General features: G+C 38.4%; 1 protein-coding gene across 2 annotated transcripts in view; it reads left to right on the top strand.

Annotated features, from left to right (window-relative positions):
• Positions 1 to 24,212, top strand: part of rbm20 (RNA binding motif protein 20) — a 45,983-nt gene extending 21,771 nt beyond the window's left edge. Inside the window, exons 1-14 of one of the 2 annotated variants that reach the window (XM_085410364.1) lie at positions 648 to 860; positions 7,342 to 8,386; positions 8,776 to 8,840; positions 9,167 to 9,276; positions 10,746 to 10,846; positions 15,582 to 15,728; positions 16,572 to 16,703; positions 16,787 to 16,866; positions 16,963 to 17,659; positions 17,740 to 17,826; positions 17,919 to 18,507; positions 18,833 to 18,898; positions 21,868 to 21,989; positions 23,411 to 24,212. In XM_085410364.1, coding sequence (XP_085266490.1) covers positions 7,580 to 8,386; positions 8,776 to 8,840; positions 9,167 to 9,276; positions 10,746 to 10,846; positions 15,582 to 15,728; positions 16,572 to 16,703; positions 16,787 to 16,866; positions 16,963 to 17,659; positions 17,740 to 17,826; positions 17,919 to 18,507; positions 18,833 to 18,898; positions 21,868 to 21,989; positions 23,411 to 23,479 — 3,072 coding nt within the window. In that variant the 5' untranslated portion in view covers positions 648 to 860; positions 7,342 to 7,579 and the 3' untranslated portion in view covers positions 23,480 to 24,212. Of the gene's footprint in view, positions 1 to 647; positions 861 to 7,341; positions 8,387 to 8,775; positions 8,841 to 9,166; positions 9,277 to 10,745; positions 10,847 to 15,581; positions 15,729 to 16,571; positions 16,704 to 16,786; positions 16,867 to 16,962; positions 17,660 to 17,739; positions 17,827 to 17,918; positions 18,508 to 18,832; positions 18,899 to 21,867; positions 21,990 to 23,410 lie in introns of those variants that run through there. The other variant, XM_085410363.1, reaches the window with a different exon arrangement.

Genomic DNA, 24,212 nt, shown 5'->3' with positions numbered 1-24,212 from the left:
AAAAAGTAGGCTTACATATATTATGTATGTATGTATTATATATGTATTTTAATGTATATGTTTTTTGTGGTTGCCGTGAGTTTCACGCATACTTCACTTGTTTTCCTGGTATCTTTTGGAGAAAGCAGAAATTAGAGACAAGTCTTTTCCAATGAGGTGTTTTTTAGGCAAAACTAATTTTTCGTATGTGCACATTATGCCTTGATCCTTCCCCATATTTCAAGAAGCTAATGTTTTTTATTGTTAAAATCACACCATATGCATACCCTTCAGATTGGAGGTATTTGAATATGCATCTTTTTTGATTTATCAAATGTTTTGTTTGGGGGTTTTTTGGGGTTTTTTACATCCGTGTTTTGCGTCGCAAAACTTCCTGATTGTGGGTTTGCTGGTGCGAAACACGTACGAGGTAGTTGGTTGGTAGTCTTGTGACAGCTTTTACTGTTTTTTGTGACTTTGAACCTGACACTTGACTCCACACCAAACTTTACAGCTGCTATTGTGGAGGCAACAGATTCAGGATTGCACTGCATTACCCAAATGCCTTCTCTGTAAATACTTTCTCCTCCTGTGTGCTGGTCTGCCCCGTCCTCACACACACATGCCAACCACTTGTGACTTTTCATCACACGCGTCTCTGCCTCTGCCTGTCCCGTTAACACAGGGAAGCAGCGTCACTCACGCTGGGGTAAAGACCTCTAGCAGTGATGTTATGTTAGTGTACATGTGCTAGCATTAGTCAACATGTTAGTGGACAAAGATGCCGTCTCAGCTGCTGGGCAAAGGTCAGATTATTAAGAAGCAGTGCAGAATTTAGCGTCAGAGGTGTAACTCGGACCTTCACTGCCTAACTTTTCAAGGTTTGTGCATTTCTTCCAATACGTCAAGGTTTGCTTGTCAGTTTTGGCTCGTTGGGTGTATAGCATCAAGTGTTGTCAGCTGCACGGAAGCAGGATTTATAGCTAATCGTGAAGATGCAACTGTTTTGGACAATGTTGCATTTTGCTGGATGTTTTACTGGACTCAGCGGATGACTATTCTTGAACCAAACTGGACCTGAACCCTTCCTCTAATTTGTTACTTCCTCCGATGAGGCTTTGTAGACAGACCAGATCAACGCTCAAGTTTTTGACTATGATGCTGTCTTGCGAGTTTTGCAGAGAGAATGTGGTTGTTGTAGTCTGACATGTCCCCCAAACGACTGTGTTATTATTGTTTTTAAAATAGAACAGGAAGCAACTATCAGTCAAAGTTGCTTGGCAGCTGTTTTTGGCTGATTTTTATGAATCTGCTGCTTTACGTATGCTTCTCATAATACAGTATGCACGAATGAAGTTTTAACTGGACATTAGGATGTGGTCTTGTATTTGTATAATGCTTTGTTGAGCTGAATTTAAAAGGAATCAGCGCTCCAGGTGCAGAATAGAGCTTATCTGACTGCTCTCTGAATAAGGAAATAGATGGGTGTTTTCTCTTTTAACATTCATATGAATTTTTCACTGAAATAATTAGAAATAATTAGATTCTTGAACTACAGTGAAAATATGGGGGAGGACATCATAATGCACAACGTATGTGCCCCTGTCCACAAGGGGGGGGGGGGGGGGGGATTTTCTTAATAAAATGGATTTATATTGTTTTGGTTATTGGCATTTTATATTGGTTTATGTTATTAGAAACATCATATTTTCTGTTGTTAAGGAATGTATTTTCATTTGATTTTAAAATATGCTGATGACACTCAGCCTTTAACCTCTTTTTATTGTCCTTTTTTTTCTTTAGCAAAAAGGTCACTATGAGTCTTTATTATGTTTTTGTGACAGCTTATGGTTCCCTATCAGAAAAAAATGAATAAGTGAGCATGCATAGTTAGCAGCAAATTAACTTGTAAATGATGCCATATGAGAAAGTAGACATTCTTGTTTGATACCATCTGCCATCACTTTGCTCCGTAAGTTTATAAACAGCCGTAATTCTGATGTATATTCTCTCTAATTATGTATTTTTAAAATTAAACCTTGTGGGACGAAATAGAAACCTGTACATGTATTTATGTAGCTAAGAACACATGAAGCTATTCTGAAGACTGAGCTAATGCTGTCTGCTATGAATCTGTACTGCGACTCTGACTGTGAGAGGCTGTTTTCAGCGCGTCACTCAGAGCAGGGAACTGTAACAAATACACACCAAAAAACACACTGGCACACCACCTGAAACAAAATAAGAACACATCACGGCAGATGATTCAAATATATTCTATATTTGAATATTCAAATATAGAATAGAAAAGAATAGAATAGCCCTTTATTTTCAAAATAAAAATAAAACAAATTGTGGGACTGGGGGCGCTGTGCAGCTGCATACGTGCCGCCATCTTACATTTATATAATGTATAATATCAATATTATATTTGTATTTCATACACGTGTGATGTTTTTATATATGATTTGCAACTGTTTTCTCTTTTGGATACTATAGTACCAGAGTGTGTTAGGATTGAAAATTGCACAGGCATGTTTCAAATCTAAGCTCTCTAGTCCATTTGAAAAGTTCGATAAATTGGTTATTTTAAACAGAAATGCATGTTTTTGTTTGTTTTTCTGTTTTGAATGATTTGTCTTCAGATTAGATTTGTTTGTCACTTTATAACTTCCTATTTACGTTTCCTGTCCATTCCTGTAGTTATTAAATATTCTTGATATTCTTTTCCACTTTTCAATTAAATATAGAAAGTCACATTGAATGTTTATTCTATCTATCTATCTATCTATCTATCTATCTATCTATCTATCTATCTATCTATCTATCTATCTATCTATCTATCTATCTATCTATCTATCTATCTATCTATCTATCTATCTATCTATCTATCTATCTATCTATCTATCTATCTATCTATCTATCTATCTATGAATGAGAAAGCTACAGAAACATATATGTAGACATACATAGTGTTAAACCCTTCCCTTCCACAACTGGTTGAGGTTATTTTGACACCTATATTCCCTATCGTCATAACAAGACTAGTTTGAAGTGTCTGGCACACTGTGCCAGGAGCCCAAGAGTCCATATTAGCCTATTAAGGACACTGTGTATCATGATGGCAGAGGGCAACTCTAGTATTTATAGCTTTGAGTCATAAGCTGGAATGGTGTAAGTGTATCTCTCCATCAGCATGCTTGTTCACTTAAGAAGAACTGGGAGCTGTGAATTGTCCAGGATGAGCAAAATATCATACGCACAGGTATTATAACTCCACAGACTGTACTGGATTACTTTGCTTTGTATGTGTTGCAAATACATAAATTATTTATTAACAAAGTTCCAAAGAGCTTTACAGACAAAGAACAATAAAAACTGTTGACTAAATTAGGGTAATAAGCCAAAACACTGAGTATGACCAATTATTGGAAACAGAAAGTTCTGCTGATGAACTAACTCATTGTGATGTACCACTTTGGACACATAATAAGTTAAATGAATGCTTTATTATCAGATTTGATTGAACTAGTATTTTTTTTATGATTTGATGGTGTTATACATCAGCCATTACTCTTATACTGTAGAAAATACACAACCTTTAATACAATATTTCAATACAAAGTGTACTACAATATTCTCAAAGTCCAAAACAAACTCACGATGTTTCATTTGGAGAGGTGGGATTTTAGGACCACAGTATATACAGCAAGATGATTTATGGCTCACTTGAAGTGTGAGTGATGGATATGATATGACAAGTTTATGATGTGACGATGTAGTCACAAGACCATATCACAACTGAAGAAGCCAACAGGATGACAGACATGAAGGTGATAATCCTCTGCAAGATTCTGTTTCTTAAATTAATATTTGAAAATGCCTTTTGACTTTTGTTTGTTTAGAACAACCAAAATCCATTTTATAATCTCTCACTTCTTAGGCACAGTACTACCTTTTATGAAAAAATTGCAAATAATCCAGATTCAAATGCTTCATAATTGCTGTGAACAAAGATTTATGGCTGTCGCTTATTTGTCTCTGACAGAGTATTTGCACAAATATTGAAGCAGTGGCCAGGCAGGCCGGTGTCAAGGGCTTAACATAGATAATGTGATGAATAGTCAAGTCGACTAAGTTTAGCTCTCGTGTAAGAGCATTCATCAGAAACTGAAAAGGCTGGCCAGTGAAACAGGGTCATGGCACCTGTGGGTTGTGTTGTTCTATTACAACAGTTTGTGTTGTGTTGTTGTGTCTGTAAATAAATAGCTCAGGTGCTAACTTTCCAACATCTTTGTCAAAATTAAATGGAATTTATGTTTTACATGGATGAATAATGTTAAATCAAATATTAATATGCAAATATTACGATTAAAAATCATACAGGACTTAATTTTCCTACAGCTCATTTCAATGTTTGTGTTTTGTACTTGCGTTTGAACTCTGGCTATCCAAACTTTGATTTTTCTTGCTTTTCCCAGTGCTTTTTCTTTGCATTGTGATGCTATAATATCAGGAGGTGGAACATCATTTACATAAGTAATCAGCTGATTGAGGTCTACAAAGCCACACTGCAAGATCCCAAATCCTCAATGAGTTAAAGATAATACCCTGTGAATGCAAGGCTGCGGCCAAGATGGAGAGTAAGATCTAGAAAGTCTAATCTCTTTCTTCAGTTTATTTCTTATAGCAGACAAAATTGAGATGATAGCTGCACTGACTAAGACCCAGAGGGACATTGGGATTGTAGGATCACGTGCTTTACTGAGATAGTTTTGCAGGAAAATCTTCCAAACTCATACTCAGCAGTTTTCAGATCTAACAGGCACACAGAGGCAGACTGGCAAGAGGAAATGTGTGAGGATTGCAGTACTTGTGATGTAGGATTAACAGATGATGTTATTCTAGACATGTTAATGTGAACTGCTTGCTGCGAGGCTCCAATCGTGTGATTGGTCGAGGGAGTTCACATGTGTTGCTGCTGCTTACATCCCGTTTGGGGCAGATTGAGAATGTGAACGCATAAGTTGTATTCAAACGGACAATACCTAACTTCTTTAGGAGACACTCATGATACACACTGAGCTCGCTTCATATGCTGTGAGTAGGATATCACAGGTTGCTAATGGAGGTCTGCAGAGACCTTTTAAGGGTTTTTCTGTGTTCTGTGAGCATGAACATGAAATGAGCTCCCAGGTTAACTGCAAAATGGAGCAAACTGACTTATGTGGGGACAACACAATCAGTACCAAGACAGTGTGATTTTTAGACTTTATCAGCTCTTTATTACCTGTAAAAGCTGCTAAATATGAAGAATTGAGCCTTCAGAAATTGACAAAGAGACATGACAGGGAGATTTTCAGGAGATGTGCAGATGTGTCAGTACACGTGGCCATCGTCATGGGAATACCTCAGTGGATTGTCTTCTTACCTTTCTGTTTCATCCTTGCACCTTGGACTTAATTAAAGAATACATGACATTTCCTGTGCTGTCAACAATGGACTGGAGATGTGTTAGTATTGACCATACTGGATCAAATATATGCTGCTTTAGATGGATATAACATTGCTTTAATTATGCTAGTATATGTGCCATAGAGATGTAATAAACTTTCAAAAGGTTTCAAAATTAAATTGATGAACAGGTCTTAACAGGTTAAAACATAGTGTCTGTGTCCATATGCACACTGATTAGCCACAATGTTTATACTGTGTAGGTCCTGAAAAACAACTGTGACCCGTTGGGGTATGGAAATGAACCTGGCAGGAGACCTGATAGTTTTAGGTTGGGACCTTTGGGAATTATGTTTGATTTAAGACATTGTTTCAATGCATAAGCAGATGGGAATCTGCTTATCAGAAGCAAAATGCTGTGTAATTACATTGTTTGGTTTGCCATAATCCCAGCAGCAATGACAACAGGCTAATGGCAGTGCTAAACTCTCATTTTCTGGTTTATTGCTTGTGAGATTTTCCATGTGTGCAGATATTAGCTGTGGGGCACTTAAGTGTGTAAAAATTTAAAGCTGAAACTTTGAAACTTTAAATCAGCCAATATCAGCAAGAAAAGGAAAACTGTGAAGTATCTGATAAATCTTTCTTTGTAATACCAGCGATATATGGTATTAGTTAGTGTAATGAAAGCTAATCAGAAATTAGCTGCCGGTGGGCATTAAGCCAAGCACAATATCAGTGCTTATTAAGCTGTTGCAAAGGACTGTGCAAACTGTGCAAAATGTGTCATTATTTGGTATCAGTACACAACATTTGCAAATCAAATTTTTAAAAAAATGCTCTGTACACAAGACCCTGTGTGATGCAAACTGTAGAGAATTGGTTGTTACTTATATATAGGTGTGGGAAACAATATGTGTACACATATCAATCCAGGCTCAGGGGGTTGGGAAGCGCATCTGTAACCGGAAGGTCGCTGGTTCGATCCTCGTACTCTCTGCCCTGGTCGTTGTGTCCTTGGGCAAGACACTTCACCTACCGCCTACTGGTGTGGGCCAGAGAGGCCGATGGCGCGATATGGCAGCCTCGCTTCTGTCAGTCTGCCCCAGGGCAGCTGTGGCTACAACCGTAGCTTGCCTCCACCAGTGTGTGAATGTGAGAGTGAATGAATAGTGGCATTGTAAAGCGCTTTGGGTGCCTTGAAAAGCGCTATATAAATCCAATCCATTATTATTATTATTATTATTATTATTATTATTATTATTATTATTATTATTATTATTATTATTATTATTATCATTATATTGAGCCAGTATTGTTATCAGAGTAATACTAGCAAGATTGAATCGATGGTTTAGTGAAAGCTGTGTTTTATTTTGTGAACTAAATATTCTGGAAAGTAAAAAATGCTTTAGTGATATTTAAAATGTGTTCAGAATTTGCAAACTGGTGATGATTGATGTCATAAATCATGACACAGCTCTCTGCTCTACATAAGCTGCTTTTTAAGTTAAAAGTATATATATTGGTTTTTGGTATTAGCAAAACTCACTGTGTCTTTACTTGGTATTGGATTGCTACCAAACCTTGCAGTATTGCAAATCACTAGTAAATAATTATGAAGCTATAAAAGAAAATGGTCTGAAAATATCATACAAATCACAGTATTGGCCACATATTTTATTAGAAATGAAAAACATGTGTAATGTGTAATTGACACTTTACAGACAGTTGTAGACTAAATCCACCATTTTTAATGAAGAACAGAGCAAAGATCTGTTCTGTAGCCTATAAGTATCAGTTAAATTTGCCCAAATCTTCAGAAACAGGCTTAGAATCATAGGCAAGGTTAATAGATTAGATCTTTGAGGTTCCTGAAAAACATCTGTGATCTTTTGTACCCTGCAGCATCACTTCGGGACCTTTGGACGGTGTTGACAATAAGGGTCTCCAGTTGGGTGTCCAGCTCCCAGGCAGTTCGCAGACAGGTCCTCAGCAGCAAAACCAGCAGCTCCTCTTGACTCCAGCCAGCCTCCAACTCGCTCAGCTCCAGGCCCAGCTTACCCTCCATCGCCTGAAACTGGCTCAGGAAGGCAACACAGCTGCTGCGGCCACTGTTCTCAATCAGGTTCTCTCCAATATCAACATGTCTCAGCCCTTGTTTAATCAGTTACGGACTTCAACTATGGTTGGAAGTCAACAGAGTGCCTTCCCCACAGGAGTGCTAGGTTTCCCCTCTTCAAATTCAGCCTTGGGAGCCTTGGTCAGTGGGGGATTCAACCAAAATTCAGGCACTGTTAGGCTGAACCATCCTTGTGGAGGAGACGCGATGGGTCAACAGGGCAATGAGTATGGGAAAAAGTCTGGGTCGACTTACCCCTCTGACACAGACAGACGACTTCAGTACAACTTATCTGGAGGGACATCTGCAGCATCAGCCACTGCTGGTAACGGGCTGTCCACAGTTATCAATACTCAGGCAAATAACATGACCAATGTTGGTCTTCAGCGAGATTTCTATAGACAGGATATGCAAGTACAACAAGCTGGGTTTAGTGAGCAGAAAATGAACATTTTTAACTCAATGGGACATAAAGAGCAATGGCAAGGTCAAACCAACTTGTCTCACACCGGTATGGTGGATGTGGGTTCTAATCCTCCCCCTGCGTGGACACCAGCTGGACAGCCGGCTCGGCCTAGGACTGAACTATATAACCCAGAGGAGCCAACCCATGATACGAAGTTAAACTGCAATAGTGCAGCAGTTTCCTCTTTTGGTTCAAGTGGCATGCAGGCTTTAGGACTCTACCAGCACCTGCATGGAAAAGAGGAAGCTTTATCGTCAGGTACCAGGACACTTCAGCCTTATCAAGTCAATGATTACCATGCTGTTACACCCACTCAGCTGCCACACCAGTGTAGCATTTGTGACAAGAAGGTCTACAACCTAAAGGTGAGCAAATTGATGAGTGTAAATCTTAGCACGTGACCATTATATGAATCTATGCATTTGTATATTTGAAACAGGAACAGAACAAAGTTAGTTTTCTTGAACTAAAACACAAGTTTGTGCGTTGCTTGAAGGATTTTACAAATTTAAACAAGTCCTGACTTTCTGAATGAGCATTAAGCAGATATTAAGAATAGCTAATATACAGTAGTTAAGTATTTTTGTTCGATGGCCTCTAAGTCCATGATGGTGTCTCTTTAATTGGTTTCAGCCATGAGGTTATACAAGGGGTAGCTAAGAGCCACTAAGGGAGGGCAAGTATTGGGCTTCCTGTGTCTAAGCTGTTTGAGTCTACATGTTCAGACAGTGTTTATGTGTGTACGTGTGTTTAGGACTGGGAACAGCACGTGAAGGGAAAGCTACACCTCCAGAATCGAATGTTGTATGCAAATGACAGGTGAGTCATTTACAACTCCAAAAATTCACTGCACACAGTCTAAATTAGACTATCATTGATGACTGAGGACGTTCAGTAAGCCTCTGTGTTGATGTGATTTGTTGTGGTTTTTGTTTTGCTGAGTTTCAGACTTTTTACACAGCTTTAAAACGATGTCGATCAATTCAGAGCAAACCTCTTTTAGCAGTTGGAAATATGTTAGTTTCCTTTTCCTTACTTCTTATGCAGCTGTCTTAATCTTTCTCTGAATATGAGCTCTGTCATAAGATATGAGCGAGCAAGGCAGGGGAGAGGCAGCTAAAATCAGCCGTCTCTGATTGTTGCAGTTCAGCGGTGGTATCAGCTGGAGCTACTCACTATGCTGTCAGCAGGCCTTCTGATGGAGGTCTGAACCCCGCAGGAACGAACCACATAGTCTGTTCTGCTGCGAGTCAAGGTAGGATAACCCACCACCAACACCACCAGCTGTGTATCTCCTTACATTAGCACAAAGTGTAAAACATCAGTCTTAACTCCTGCTGTAAGAGTGATATTTTACTCATCACTTGATTATGAGAAACGGGGTATTTTTAGGACATGAGGCAGCATGTTTTTATAGTTGAACACTTCTTATTTTAACACATTGAAGTGCTGCGTGCAGTTAGCGTGAAGTGTTTTGAAGTCCTAAAACAGTGCTGCACCGTGCCAAGTCATCTTTTTTTGTACATGCTGGAGGAGTAGCAGTAAACACAACAAAGCCGAAGACTTCTACGCGCTGCTTTTCTGACAAACTCTCTTGATCCTATTATATATGCTTCATGCATTCACTTATGTATAATTACTAACTACAAACTGCCAACAAGCCCATACAGCATTAATATATATTAATTACCTAACACAATTTTTACTGGATGAGTAATCTGTTAGAAGATCTCTGTCTCAGTATTGTATTCCCATTGCTTGGAAGGGTGGTGAAGAAATGTCTTTAAATAAAATGGAAACAATGTGTTTTGAGCTACCCAAGACTGGGTAGCTGTTTGAACTATGCTAGTACTGTGTGCCAATTTCCAATAGTTCTGAGGTCATTCCATCATAGTTACAGCTCCTATGGCACATTCAACCGATTTTAAATTTAGACAATCTTCTCTTTAGGGTTTAAATAAATCTGAAGCTAACATTTGGATATCTATTGTGGAGGCACTCTGCACTTAAGATTAAACCATCTGGTTTAAATAGTTTTGGAGCTAAAATCCAAGTGATTGGATGGTCCCTTATGAGCAAGTATTTACACAACAATGGGAAGGAAGAGCTCTCGTGTAGCAAAAAGAGGCCTCTGGCAGAACCAGGCTCAGGGAAGTTCAGCCATCTGCTGCAACTGGCTCAAGCATGAGGGGAAAGAGACAAGAAAACATAATCACCACGAGTTAGCTAGGACTAATGCCTGCACGATTCTCACATCGGCCAAAATGGCAGAAATCTGCTTAATCAGACACCATGTGAATGTTGTGGTGCAGAGAAAACTGCAGAATGAAGACTCCAATCTGACTCATCAAACATTTTCATTCTCAGCTGCATCTCCATCTGTAATATCTATAAAGCTACAGGGCTTGTGTGAAAATGGGTTATGCAAATGAAACTGCAACTACATCTGCATCACAGTGGAGCATCATTACTGTTTCCCAGATGTTTCTCAAGAGTGACGTGTTTAGCAAAGCCTTTTCTTCCAGCTAGGTGCTGGTTGGGGCAAAAAAAGACTTTGAACAAAGAGGAAATTAAGAAAAAGCAACAATAAAAAAATATATTAAACATTTTGAACAAAATATTTAACAGTTTGAAAATGTACTTTACTAAAGCAAAGTTCTTCCCTCGCACTGGGTTTACTGTTTCAGGACAGTTGTAAGTTCCCATATCAAATTGTTTCCACAGATGTATCCTCAGGAGCCAGTATGTCATACTTGCCAGCTACAGCCATGAAGACTTACCCCACGCCAGACACAGGATTTGCCTCACACCAGCCAGAGTCAAAGGTCAGACAAATGTTTGGGTTTTTTGGATTGGATACATGGTTCTTTGTTAGAGCTTGCCCAGAGCACATAAATCAAATTTTAAGATAAGTTGGAAAAAATGCTAGTGACAAAGAAGCAGCTGAAATTCTTGATTTTTCACTCCCTATAAAAAAAAAAAAAAAATTCAAATTTGATTTTTTAAATTACATTTGAACATCCAACAGTATGTTCAAAGGGCTCTTATACCTTTGACATGATCTCTTCATTTAGTTTTTCTGAGCATTTATTCTGCTACACTTCTTTCATGTGACATTTAAACATCAAGAAAGAGTGAATAAGTAAGAATCAACACCAAATGTGTGCTGCTTATTGAATGGACTCAGTTCACCTTGTTGACAGACGCTCAGGCCCAACACCAAGTTTCATGTTAGCGCTCTTCCACTGAACTTTAATAGTTAGAAGACTACTTCCAAATCTATCAAGCGCATGAATTACGAAAGCCCTAGGTTTAAAAAAGAGCACAACAGCAATAAATACAAATACATACATAGGAACATTTATCCAGATTTATTCAAGAATACATTTATATTTTAAGAATAAGAGATTTTTTGTAATTGCTTGAACACTTTTTCTTTTACTTCTGTTTTCTGGTTATGCACCCTAATATGTAAAGACACTTAGATTTAACCTCCTGATGACACTGAAGGATTCAAACATAATTAATATTAGCAATGTAGAGGGTTACCAAATGGGTTGCAAAAGCAAAAACTAATCCTAACACTGATTTTAAAGTATTTCTAAGAGTATAGATGAAGGATAGTTGTCCTAACTGTGGTCCTGCAGTGAGTTTGCCTGAGTTAAAGAGCCTGTGTTTGACTGGGGTTAAAAAAACAGCAGCTGTTGATAGGCGTCCATCATGAAGACAGGTCTCTTGAAAAGCACAGTGCAGATGATGAGTGAAGAGAAAGGACACCAAAATTAGACCCAGCAAACGTTCGGGAAGCCTACACTTATGACTAGCATGCAGCTTTCAACAGTCTGCGGGCATCAACACACACCCAGTGCATGGATATGTATTAATATGGTTACACAAACACACTATACAGACTCGTGTGCTCTATACTTTATTTTAGCTTCAGTTTTTTATAATGCATAAAGCATGGCATTCAACTTGTTAGATTATATTTTCTCACTTTCTATAATTTCCCTTAAATTTTGAAGTTAAATTTGTAACTTTAAATTAAAGTTAATTTGTGACAAATTCAAAGTCAAATTCAAAGACAAGACAGGCCGATCCAGAGATGGATGCCTTAATGTTTAAACTAGATTCCTTCGCCGCTAAAGCCGCTGTTTGTTCTTTGTTGCCAGGGTAACTGTATAACAGAATGCTGAAGTAAGTGATGGAAAAAGCCGTGTGCGTCTTTGGTTGGTTTTTGACAAAGGATTTGATTTTATTAGCGTGGAAGTATTTATAGGGTGTGCTACATGAGCTAATGTTGGTTGCAATAAACACACACCTGTCCAAGCCTAACATGTGAGGTTTTATTGTTTTTAAAGCCCTGCGAGATCCCAGGGATCACACAAATGCACACACGCATACAAGTTTTGATATTCTGTGTTATTTTTAGTGTAACAGCAATTTAGTTGTTAGATATGCACAGAAAAAAATTAAAAAGTTACATAAATTGTTTTCATTAATTTCACTTAACTAAATAAAAAAAATTGTGGTTGCAGTTAACTGAAATAAAAAATAAAAACTACACTTTAGTAAGTGAATAAAAATTTTGAAAAGCGCTTTTCACAGGCAAGAGTCACAAAACCAAAATGCAAAAGTGCACCATTTTACCATATTAAGGCAAAAACTACAATAAAAACTAAGCATTTAGAAGTAACACAAATTAAGCTGATATGGTCGCTTTAAAAGCAAACGGGAATTAAACTGAAATGTGAGTAAAGTTTAATTAAAACTAAAAAATAAAAACTACAGTAACTCAGATACAAACCAGACTAAAAGGAAAAAAAATTACCAGTATAAAGATGAAAGCTATTTTCAGCTGCTCTATATTCAAAAGGGGATTTAGGTACCACCAAATGTTGGATCTGACACTTTTTCACCAAAGTCCCTCCAGACACAGCCCCATCCAAGGCTCAAACCAGGGATCTTTTGCTTGTGAGGGAATTTGTAAACCACTACACTGTGAAGATACCACAACATATAATAATGTGGGTTCATACATACATTAGAAGCATGCACAACTTTTGTTCTTCTGCACTGCAGTGTCAGCTGTCCAGCCTGACGTAACACAGTAGCTTCTTTCGACAGAACTCGAACAGAGATAAACACAGGATTACAGCTAACCGCTGCATGGAGCACAGACCTAAAGACCCTAGGGCCACACCCCCCAGGCAGCAGTGTTAAGTTTCAGACTGGTGAGAGACTGGTAAAGTGATCTGAGGAATCGGCTTGTGAGCACTCTGCGTAGGAACGTGGGGAGAAACTGTGAAACCAAACTGACCGTCTTGCAGCATGAACCCTGATTTGTAAAAAAAAGCAGACGTATCCTCAGAAGAGATTCCACTGCAATTTACTGAACACATTGCAAAGCTATATTTTTAGGACTGTTTCCTTTCGCTGAATTGTAAGAAACTGTAAGAAACTCGCAAGGGTTTAATTAAACAATTTCAGTCAGGGTTGATTGCCAGTTCAGTTAAAAGATTATTTGAAGTCCTTCCATTCCTGTTCTTTATGTATTTGTGCATTTTAATTGTTGATAATTAAGTTTTAGTGAACACTGAACATTACCAAAGGTCTTCTGTCATTTATTCAAATTATTTTTTTTAAATAAATAAACCACATTAAGGAGGTCCAGGCTGTGTGTAAAGTGTCTCCTTGTGAGTAGTCAACGACACGGCATAACTCTGCACTTCTGGTTTGCGGACCACGGAAACGGCTACTGTTCAAAGCCTGAGCCAACCTTGAAAGTGATCTTAATGCTGTGGTCAAACTGTCTGGCCTATCAGACACAGGCCTGACTTTTACAGGTCACACATTTGTGACTAAAGCAAGCAGCGACTGAGCCTCTTGTTCTCACTAATATCCCAGGGACATAAACAGCCTATTCCTGGATCTGTTTATTGAGCCCATCCTGAACTGACCTTTATGTGTTCTGGTGGTGGAACTGGCATGTGGCTGTTAATAGAATTATCATAATTGCATCTGAAGTTGTTAATGTCACTGTGCTGGCCAGAAACTATTAAGTTATAATATCTTTTTTTTTTTTTTTTTTAATAGCATTATCAAATGTTTTTTTTGTTGTTGTCTAAAATATAGTCACATGGCACATGTTGTGTTTGGGCTGTTTGTGTATGCACAGAATATGCACCAAACTGACATGTAAATTTTAAAGGTTACTTTTTACGAAGACTTATATACACTCTAGATTCAAGCAAAGTAAAGTCTTTGTTATTGTTGGGCTTTTCTTGGACAAAATTAAAAATGCTCCGGGTCGAATCGAGACCCCGGTCTGGCTAACACATGGAACTGTCGGTCAGGTTTGTCAACCAGAGACACAGAAAGAAGAGGAGGGGTGCTGGAAAAGTTGCAGTTGCAGCACAATGGTTGCAGAATTAAGACTCTGTGATATAACAAGTTGAATTTATAACTGCTTTCTGCAGTGATGTCAAAGGAACATGACGGCATGTCACCAGCTAGTCTGATGGTGAATATAGCGCTTCGTATTTGCAAGATGCAATACGCAGGATTCACTCTTCTCCGTCACAGTAAAGAAGGTGCATAAGAGTTGCAGGTATCTGTATTATCAATTACAATATATCTTATGTGGTTTTAATACTAAAGTTTTACGTGTTATAAAACTCTATTTGATGGGTTTATCAAACTCTAAGTATGTGAGAATTACTAAAGGAAGCACTTTAGCTTCCACTTGTCTTCCTTCTCCAGCTTTATACCGGAGAGAGCACGTTCTAGTGTTTTTCCATAACAAAAGAGGGTATTGTGCCTCTGTATTACCCCCTCTCAGGTCAGATTTAAAAAAGGAATTACAAGTGGGTGCTGAGCAGTGCAGGTCACAATACTTGACAGCCTGGAGAGATGTGTGTGTCTGGGCCTAGTAAACTGACATGTCTCTAATGCCAAAAAATAACAAAATGTAATTTTTACTGCTGGATGGCTCCCAAGGATCTATTAATAAATGCGCTAAGGTGGGCTGTATGAAGGAGGGAAATTTACACATTGTTTGTTTGTTAGTGTCTTAGCAGTCTTAGACTCATTTTACACAGTATGCATGATTTTCATATACTGCAGAGATTGACACAGAGTTTTGAAGATATGTTTTTTGTTATCAGCCAAAATTAGATGATAGGATCGATAACAATTCCTACGCCTAGCTTCACATAATTCCGGAAGGAAGGAAAAAAAACTTCTTGCTAAGATTTGTCAAAGGGGAAATTAAAGCTATGAAATGTCATGTGATATCTTTTATATTTACCTTTGAGACGCTGGGTAACTGAATTCCATGGCTGACACCTGTCTTCAGTGTCTGCATTCTGCATTTGGGAAGTCGTGTGCTCATTGTGGGACACACTAAAATTGACACATAAACACAGCTCTCTGTATCCTGGTCATGGTTACAAGTGCTGCAAATAGAATAAAGCTATTTTAAAGTTTGACGATCTAAATAAAGATCAGATAAAGTATTTAAAGTTGCTCAAAGATTGCATTTTTGTTTCATATTTGCAGCCATTTCCGATCAGAAACACCTCCGTCGGTCGAGTCGTCCACATATGCAACCTCCCTGAGGGCAGCTGCACAGAGACTGATGTCATCAACCTGGGAATACCCTTTGGCAAAGTTACCAATTACATTCTCATGCGATCTACACATCAGGTAAAACAAAATGATTATTTATCAGTGAATAGTAACTTGTTGTTCATGTTTATCAGAAACTGTTTAGGTCTCAATTACATGTCTATATAAAAAGAAAACTATACTTTTGGCCATTGCTCATTCAGATCAGTACATTCTTTGTTACATTAGTATAAAAAGGTAACTTCTGTGCTTAAAATGTGCACCATGCAGGACACATGGTTACAGTTTTCTTTATTTTAGCATTTATTGATTGATTGCAGCTGCTTGTCATACATACAGTTGACCGCTGGGGTTTTAATACCTGTGGCAGGGTGTTTAATTATACCCCGAACTTAACTTTAAAATATATGAAGCATCTTGCTATGTTTGCACAGATTTCTTTAGTGGTTACCGCCAGAAAAGTTGCGGATTGGATGATTACCTTTATATGGAGCACATGTGTAAAATTTCAATGATCTTTTTTTTTCTTTTTTATTATCTGCATCTTCTTTTCTGCCACGGCTGTTATATGATACCAAACACTTAGTCATAACTTACTGGCTGTTTAACTACCAGTACTGGACAGCTCACTTAGGCTCCAGGGTTTCGTTTAACAGACCTGCAGCATTCATATCACCCCTATCAAATTTAAAGCATTCACTCTAAAATCACTGTATTAGTTGCAAAGATTAAAGAAAATGTTTCAGTGAATTATTACGTTAATGAAATACGATACTGGAGGATGATGATGTTCAGATTTTCTTCCATCTACTCTGTCATCTGAAACGTATATATGTTTGAGAAGATTAGCCCTGAAAAAAGAACCTCTCGTAACAGGGTTCATGTTTATTGCAACTTTCTAACATTGTATTCCTCCATCAGGCCTTTCTAGAAATGGCATATGTGGAGGCAGCTCATGCCATGGTTCAGTACTACCAACTTACTCCAGCTATGATTAACAACCAAAAACTTCTAATACGAATGTCTAAGAGGTACAAGGAGCTGCAACTCAAGGTAAAACTAAAGAGAAACATTTTCAAAAATCAGTTATACACTCTGTTGGGCATTTACTAAACCCATAAGTCTTTTTAATTTAGAAACCAGGTAAAGATGTTCAATCAATCATCCAGGATATTACCTCACAGCGGGAAAGGGATGAGATGCAACAACATGAACAGTAAGAAAACTCAAATGTTTGTTTTCATGCAGCAGACTTCTTTGAGTTGCTAATGGGGAAAATGCAATCTCAAAAACGTGCATCTTCTCTTCCTAGCTTTGTACCAGAGCGAGCACGTTCTCGCAGCCCTATCAGCCACTCTCTAAGTCCTCATTCCCACAGCCCCAGTTTTACATCATGCAGCTCAGCCCACAGCCCCCAAGGGCCACCATGCAGGGGTCCGGAGAGAGGCTCAGACGGTATGGGCCCCCACCGGGGCTCATGGGAGTGGTCGTCACACTTAAGAAGGGGTGAGGATGAAAGGGAGAGGGATGATCCGTGGAGGAATGGGGGCAGCGTGGATGATGATCGACCTAATGGTGGACGGGCGCCTGACCGTCGAAAGACCTACCAAAAATCCTTAGATCATCTTAGTTTCAGATCTACAGATGAGCGAGGAGGTGGAGGAGAAGGGATGAGGGGCAGAGACTGGCACCCACGAGGAAGCCCTCAAGGCTCATCCTATAATTCGTACAGGAACATCGAAGAGGATTTCTACAAGGAACAAGTGTACAAATCAGACAAGCCGCTCAGACCTCCATACCAGCGACATGACACAAAGCCAAAGAGGAGGGATGGTGATGACTACCACTCTAGGTCCAGGCATTCAGAATTTGAGATGGCTGATCAGACACTTTGCAGAACACCTGAAAATAAGAGGCAGAGTTCACCAGGCAGGGGCAGGAGTAAGAAAACAAGCAGGAGGTACACGGCTGCGGAGAAAAAAGAGAAAGAAAATGCTACTGAAAATACTGTGAGTAACTTCTGTAAATGTACATTGTTTATTTACATCTGCCAAATATTTCTTGTAACTAAAGAGATTGAATTTTTCAGGACCGCGAGTCAAAAGAAAAATCAGTTTCACCTCAGCGAATCAGTAAGACAAAAGAAACTAATGAAGGTGGTAAAGACAGGGACGCTGTAAGTAAACATGATGTTTATGACACCTTATAAGCTCTGGTTCCAGCTGGAAGTAGGGTATTAAAAACAATTTTCTTGACCCGTTTTCTTAGGAGAAGGATCGGGAAAGTTGTGACGACACAGATGAAGAGTGTTGGTATCCTAAGAACATGGAGGAACTGGTCACTGTAGATGAAGTGGGAGGAGAAGATGATTCCATTATTGAGCCAGACCTTTCTGAGCTGGAAGAGTTTGCATCCTGCCCCAAAGACTCAGCAGGGGAGCCATCAGTAGAGGAGTCTATATTGCCGTCTTCCTCATCCTTGGAGGTGCAGCCAACATCTAATGAGAAATCTCCAGAGACTGAAAAGTCTTGTGGGGATGCTGGAGACCAGGCAGCAACAACTGTAACTGAGAAACAAGAGACTGTTACGACTTCAGCCAAACCAGAAGAACAGAAAACGAATCCAGTGACTTCTGAGTTACCAGTTGCTAACCTTAGTGAATTCCCCAGTGAGGAGTTTAAAGCTGCATTGAAGGAGACATGCTTTGAAGGTAGTGAAATAGCCAACAACGGGCCACCAGGAGAGACTATGGAAAATCACATCTGTGTATTAGAGGACAGCAAGACCCCAGAAGTAGGACAGGTCATGGAAGTAGTCAATAATGGAGTGCAACACCAGGATGATGTTCATAAAAAAGGTACTGCTTACAAGAGAACATTAATGTTCATTAAAAAAACAAACAAGTGTAGCTGTTAAGCTTATTTTGTTAAACTTATACAGTTTTGTTAATCATTTGTTGGACAAAAGCATCTAGCTAGTGTGAGACCTGTAAAATTATTCCTCTTTCTGTACCTCATTAGAATAAGTCACCAATATGGTTATAAATATAATTAGAGCTACGTGATGGGTAACCTGAGAAGATTTTTTCTACAAGTGTTTTATTTAGTTGTCTTAACCCAGATACAAAAAACAAAACAAGAAGTAAGTACGTTTCTTTCTCATAACTCATATGCCTTTCATAGACTTTGAGGCCCGCTCACCATCTCGTGAACAAGATAGAGCTGTCAGTGAACACGGCATTCCTTTGGGTAAGCATAACACAGTTTTGTTACCATGTTACTGTTACTGTTGAACTGATAAAATCACTGAAAGCGAGCGGTTCTCATTCTAAAGTTTTTCCAATAATTCGGAATAAAGTCCACAACCTAAAAAAGTCACCAGTAGAAGACTGGATGTCTGGGTAGATAACCCACTAAGTTACAGCAGTATCAAATGAAAAGTAACACCTTTTTTCTAATCTAGTCTAGACTTCTTACGTGTGACATTCTGATTAAATTTAAAAAAAAAAAAATCTGCTGCTCAGATAAAACACACAACAGGGTATGGTCAGCTTCAAATGCATTTGCACTACTGGAAATACTTTAGGTTTAGGTGAGGGAGCCTGCACAGAGCACGCAGGAGAAAGGATTTTGTACTATTGAGCTGGCAATTTAAAAATTGTTTACCATCAGATTTCATTGCATTAGAAATTCACAAGCTCACACACACCTCCTCTGCTCCTAACGAGTTTGTTAATAATTAACAACCTCATTCTGATCAACTGCACAATTGTTTGTAAAAGATTTACATTTAATTTAACCTGGTTGTATGTTAGAGGCCAGTTAACACCCGTTGCTGTTAAAAAAATGTATATCCTGATGGTCAGAGAATAAGGTTTGAAACAGAAGTCTCAGCGTGCATCCTCATGCTTTTGTCTGCTCTCAGTTCTGAAAATTCTTTAGTCCATATATTTCAAAGCAGTGTGCTTAAAACCTGCTTATCACAGCTATATTTATTCATTATCGTGGACAAAAGCTGCGGGAGTCTTGAGCCCATAATCTTAGTCCCAAAGATAAAGTATTATCTTTTTCACCATTAGTAAGGGCACTGACAATCTGTTGCATTAGCACTCTAATTGCCTGGAACTGCTTGGCTACTTGCTGACCTATTTCTGTGAGCAGGTTGTGAAATGCACCCCTGAGGGATCAGTATTTATATCATCATTAGAGCTAGAATGACGCAGCCAAAGCACATGGCCAGTTTTCAGCCTGCGGTGCAGAGACTTACTGTACAAAAGCCCTGGAGTGGCACAACAACAACAGAGCTCAGTGCACAGTGCACACACACAAGCATTGTGCAGCTATTTCTGTTGCATGTGTGTCCAGAAAAAAACCGTGTGCATAAACACCAATGGAATACTGATAAGTCTTCTGATTGTTTCCATCTTGTTCGTTTTTTACCAGCCTGAAAGTGAAAATAGGTGTGTGTGGTGGATGTGTTTTCAATTCAGCTTGGCTCCTGTTAGTTTCCAGCTTTTAAATTTAGTTTTTTTTTAGCCTTTTTCTTATTTGTAATAAATGTGGATCATTGTGGGACCCAGTCAGAAACAAATTTACAAAGGTTTCTGAGTCACTGAGTCAATATGTAACAAAGCCTCAAACAACCATTTAGAACATTCTTAATACATTTAGCTTTTAGTTATTTAAGAGCACATTATCATTGCGCTTATGTTTTATATATGTCCAGCAATCATTTTATTCCCGCTAACTAAAAGTGTTGTTGTTGTTTTTTTTAGTTGTTTTGGTTATAAATAATTCTTAAGAGCTTGAAAAGAAGGCGACTGGACTTCTTTTAAAGTCCAGAACTGAAGAAGCCTCATGGATGAGAGGTGAAACATCTTCAAAAAACTTAAAGGAGTCTAGTCACCTTCTCTGCAAGCTCTTAAGATTACAGATGACTGAGAACCTATACAGTTATGTTATACATAATTAATCCTGGTATTAAAAATAGGGCTTTGCCGTGTCTTTGAGTCTGAAATGAATGCAGTGGGCAGACTATAAGAACTCACTGCCAGCAGGGTATGATCGCTTTTATTGTTAGATAATATAATCCCATTCTTTCAATTGAATTTAACCGCACAAAATCAGATTGTGATTTTATTACATTACCCTTTGGAAATCTATCATCGAATGTCCAGTAGAGTTATATTGGACATTAAACAGCTGTTGCCTTGCCAGCTCCATTCAGTCTGCGTGATGTCTGATTGTGCCCATGTGCAAATAGCTCAGATAATTGCCCGATGGAGTCAGAACAAATGATTAGATGTCACGTGTCCTGCTCCATACACTTGATCCAGGTTCTCCCTCGGCTAAATCAAACAAATTGATTCCCCTGACATTGTTCATGACGGAAAACTACTTTAGTTTCTGGGTTTTGTTTATTATAAGACATTTTGCAATGAGAGTGTAAAGTTCCTTAATCCCACTGAATTCATAGTTGTTTACAACTGACATACAGAATATTCAAGCAACTGTTAAGGTCTCCACGTACCCCATCACTCCCAGTGTGCTTTATTCAGTGCTCATTGGTCCAACCATGTTTAATTTTTAACCAAGCCTCTGTTTACCTTCAGCTACAACCCATCTGGTGCCCTTAAATCTGTTACTATAACCTATGCAGACGGGGGGAAATAGAACAAATATTAGAAAGCAGAAAAAAACAAAACACGTCTGGACAAGATACATTTGGATTAAAAGACAATAAATTTTAAAACCTTGTGATGTTTGTTAGAATAAAGAATACTATGTATTTTCTATGGAGAAAAAGAAAAGAAAGGATGATGGAGACTATGAGTTGAAAGAAGTCAGTACAGGAAAAAAACATTTACAATTAAAGTTAGTTCAAAGTTAATTTGGTATCAGGGCACCCGGGGGAGAGAGAAGAAAATGTGTAATCTGAGACCAGCAGCATGATGGTTTCAGTCAGCCGCAAAACCCACGAGCCAGTCCCAGTAGAGTAGTTAATTTACGTTTGATAACTGACCTTCTATAATTGTTTTTTTTTTTATTATCTAGAAAAAATGTATGCAAATTTGTAGAATGACTCAAATTAGTGGGATGAGGCTTGACTGTGGTTCTGGATCAAAATCCTTCTAAAAAAGGTTTCATTATTAAATACCATGCGAGTCTCGTCTTTTGACAAGGATTAAATTGTAATTCTTGTTTTCGCTCTCTCATAGGAGTGGAGTTTGTTGTGCCAAGAACCGGCTTCTACTGTAAACTCTGCGGACTTTTCTACACCAGTGAGGAAACTGCAAAGACCACTCACTGCCGCAGCACCGTCCATTACAGGAACCTACAGGTACAAACTGCGAGACGGCACACACCTCCATTCTTTTATCCAGTCTTTGAGAAATTAATTATATGAACACATCAAGCCTTTATGGCGGGAGATAGTGTATCTGACATAAACCCGTGTGTGCTGGCATTCCCGCATGCCCATATAGAGTCGATCTGTGTGACACACACTCCTTACTGAGGGATTCATTAGGCCACATCAACTGTGGCCTTAATGAAAGATTACACCAGCTGTTTTCAGCCTAGAGAGTAATCTCTTTGTTCCACAGTCAGCACGTGCATATTATATTAATTTGCCTTGCTTTTGTCACATGAGGATAAAACTTATTTTTCTTTTCTTTTTTTATTAAGTAGGATTCTGTTCTCCAAACAGGATTGCAATGATAAAAATGACTTATCTTTATATTTTAATTCAGCACTAACCCCACTGCAGAGGCTGTGTTACCTATCAATGCATGGAGCAAATGATTCATTCAGACTCCATTGCTCTCAGAAAGATGTTCTTCACAAAATTTCGTTTGGAAGACATAACAGATATTAAATGATCAGATAGCACAAAGACACTTTTGGCAATAAATAACTCTTTTGTCTCTTTTGTTTTCTTTTGTTATTGTTTATTGAGAGAAAATTTGCTAATTCGAGTTCCTGAAATGTGAGGATTTACTTTTCTAATGGGCGTTTGTGGCTTGACAAATCGTTGAACCCATTTTCTAAGTCTTTCTAAGTTTCTAAGTTCATTTCATAACAGCTCAAATTTAAATGACAAAAAAAAGTTTTTAACAAAATCAATGGATCGTAATCGTAAATTGAAATCGAACATAAATATACAGCTTGCTGTCACGTCCTAACGCGCACACATACGCACGAACATAGGCATCGCATGTAAACTTGCGACTGTATTAGGTTTCCCGTTATTGGCCAGTCAGCACCGACCCATCTTACATTTCCCTCGTCCTTTGCAGCACAGCTGAAGCGAGGTCGGGGAGCGTGTTTCCTTCACATTTGATGCATTACATTCCAAGGAGGAAAAAAACAGTTTTAAACAGTTGTGCTGTCTGTCAAAGCTCTGTGTGTTTAGCAGTTTGTTTTGTTTGATTTTGTTTTGATTCTTGTTTTACTCTTCTCATCTCGAGACAGTACAAAATAAATGATTTAAGCCATCGTGCTGACACTTCTCAGAATGAGGCTGGATTTTTATATCAGCATTTAGATTACTTTAATTTTACTGAGTATAATGTGTCTCTTCCTGGGATTATATCGATCAATTGTGAAGTGCTTTCCTGTGAAGGGTGTCTGAAGAAAAACCAAAGCATGGATGGGTTTTAGGGTGCTGAGGGATGTTCTGGAGCAAGACCGACTTATGAGACGGCTAGCACACAACTTGCAGGTATTAAGCAGGTATCTGCTTTGATTTCTCTTTAACAGAAATACCTTTCCCAGCTGGCAGAGGTCAGTCTATCGAGCATGCTGACCGAACCTCCAGCTGCACAGTGACGATACTTCGACCTCTCACCTACTCCAAAACGAACATCAGAGGAAGGATTTTCTAAACGATCCTAAAGCACGGATAATGCCATACATGGAACATGCGGACAAATACAAGAATGCTAATGTTTATGGGAGAGCAATGTTTGAATGGCGCAGGCAATAGAGGCTTTCAGGTTTGTACATACATGAAGTGAAATGTATAGTAAGGTTTTAAAATTTAACTTCAATTTTATCATTTTTCTTACAGTTTACTTTAATGGTTTGTGTGAAATGAAATTAAGTTATATTGTTGGAATAAAAGTGCATTTACATTTATCTTAAATTATCTAGAAAAAAGTCTTTTACAGTTTGTGTTTTGAATTTTGTCTCGTCATCACTGAAACAACTGGGACAGACTTAGGTCTGCTAAATTACTTGAATATGTTGGGTATTAAGTTTATGATTTTTTTTTGTTACAGAGCCTGAGAGCTATGTGTATTTAAGAAAACTGGACAATAACAACAAAAAAACCCAAAAAGCATTTGTGGCATTCGTTTTTTTCACTTGTGACATCATCAGTGAGGATGTTTTCTTCATCTGCTTGTGTTTTATCTTCTCGTACGTCTTTGTGACGTGAGCTCTCAGGGCCACTGTGTTTTTCCCCCCCCTCGGTTTAAAAACTGAGGCAGATTCTCAGGTTTATTGTTCTTGTTAAACAAATTTCACTGTATAAATAATAAAATTAACATTTTTATTTATA

The sequence above is a fragment of the Rhamphochromis longiceps genome, linkage group LG6 (assembly GCF_057381845.1).
Source record: "Rhamphochromis longiceps isolate RC_006_pf linkage group LG6, R_longiceps_female_GT1.1, whole genome shotgun sequence".
NCBI classification, from domain to species: Eukaryota; Metazoa; Chordata; class Actinopteri; order Cichliformes; family Cichlidae; genus Rhamphochromis; species Rhamphochromis longiceps.
This window is presented reverse-complemented; position numbering and strand designations above follow the sequence as displayed.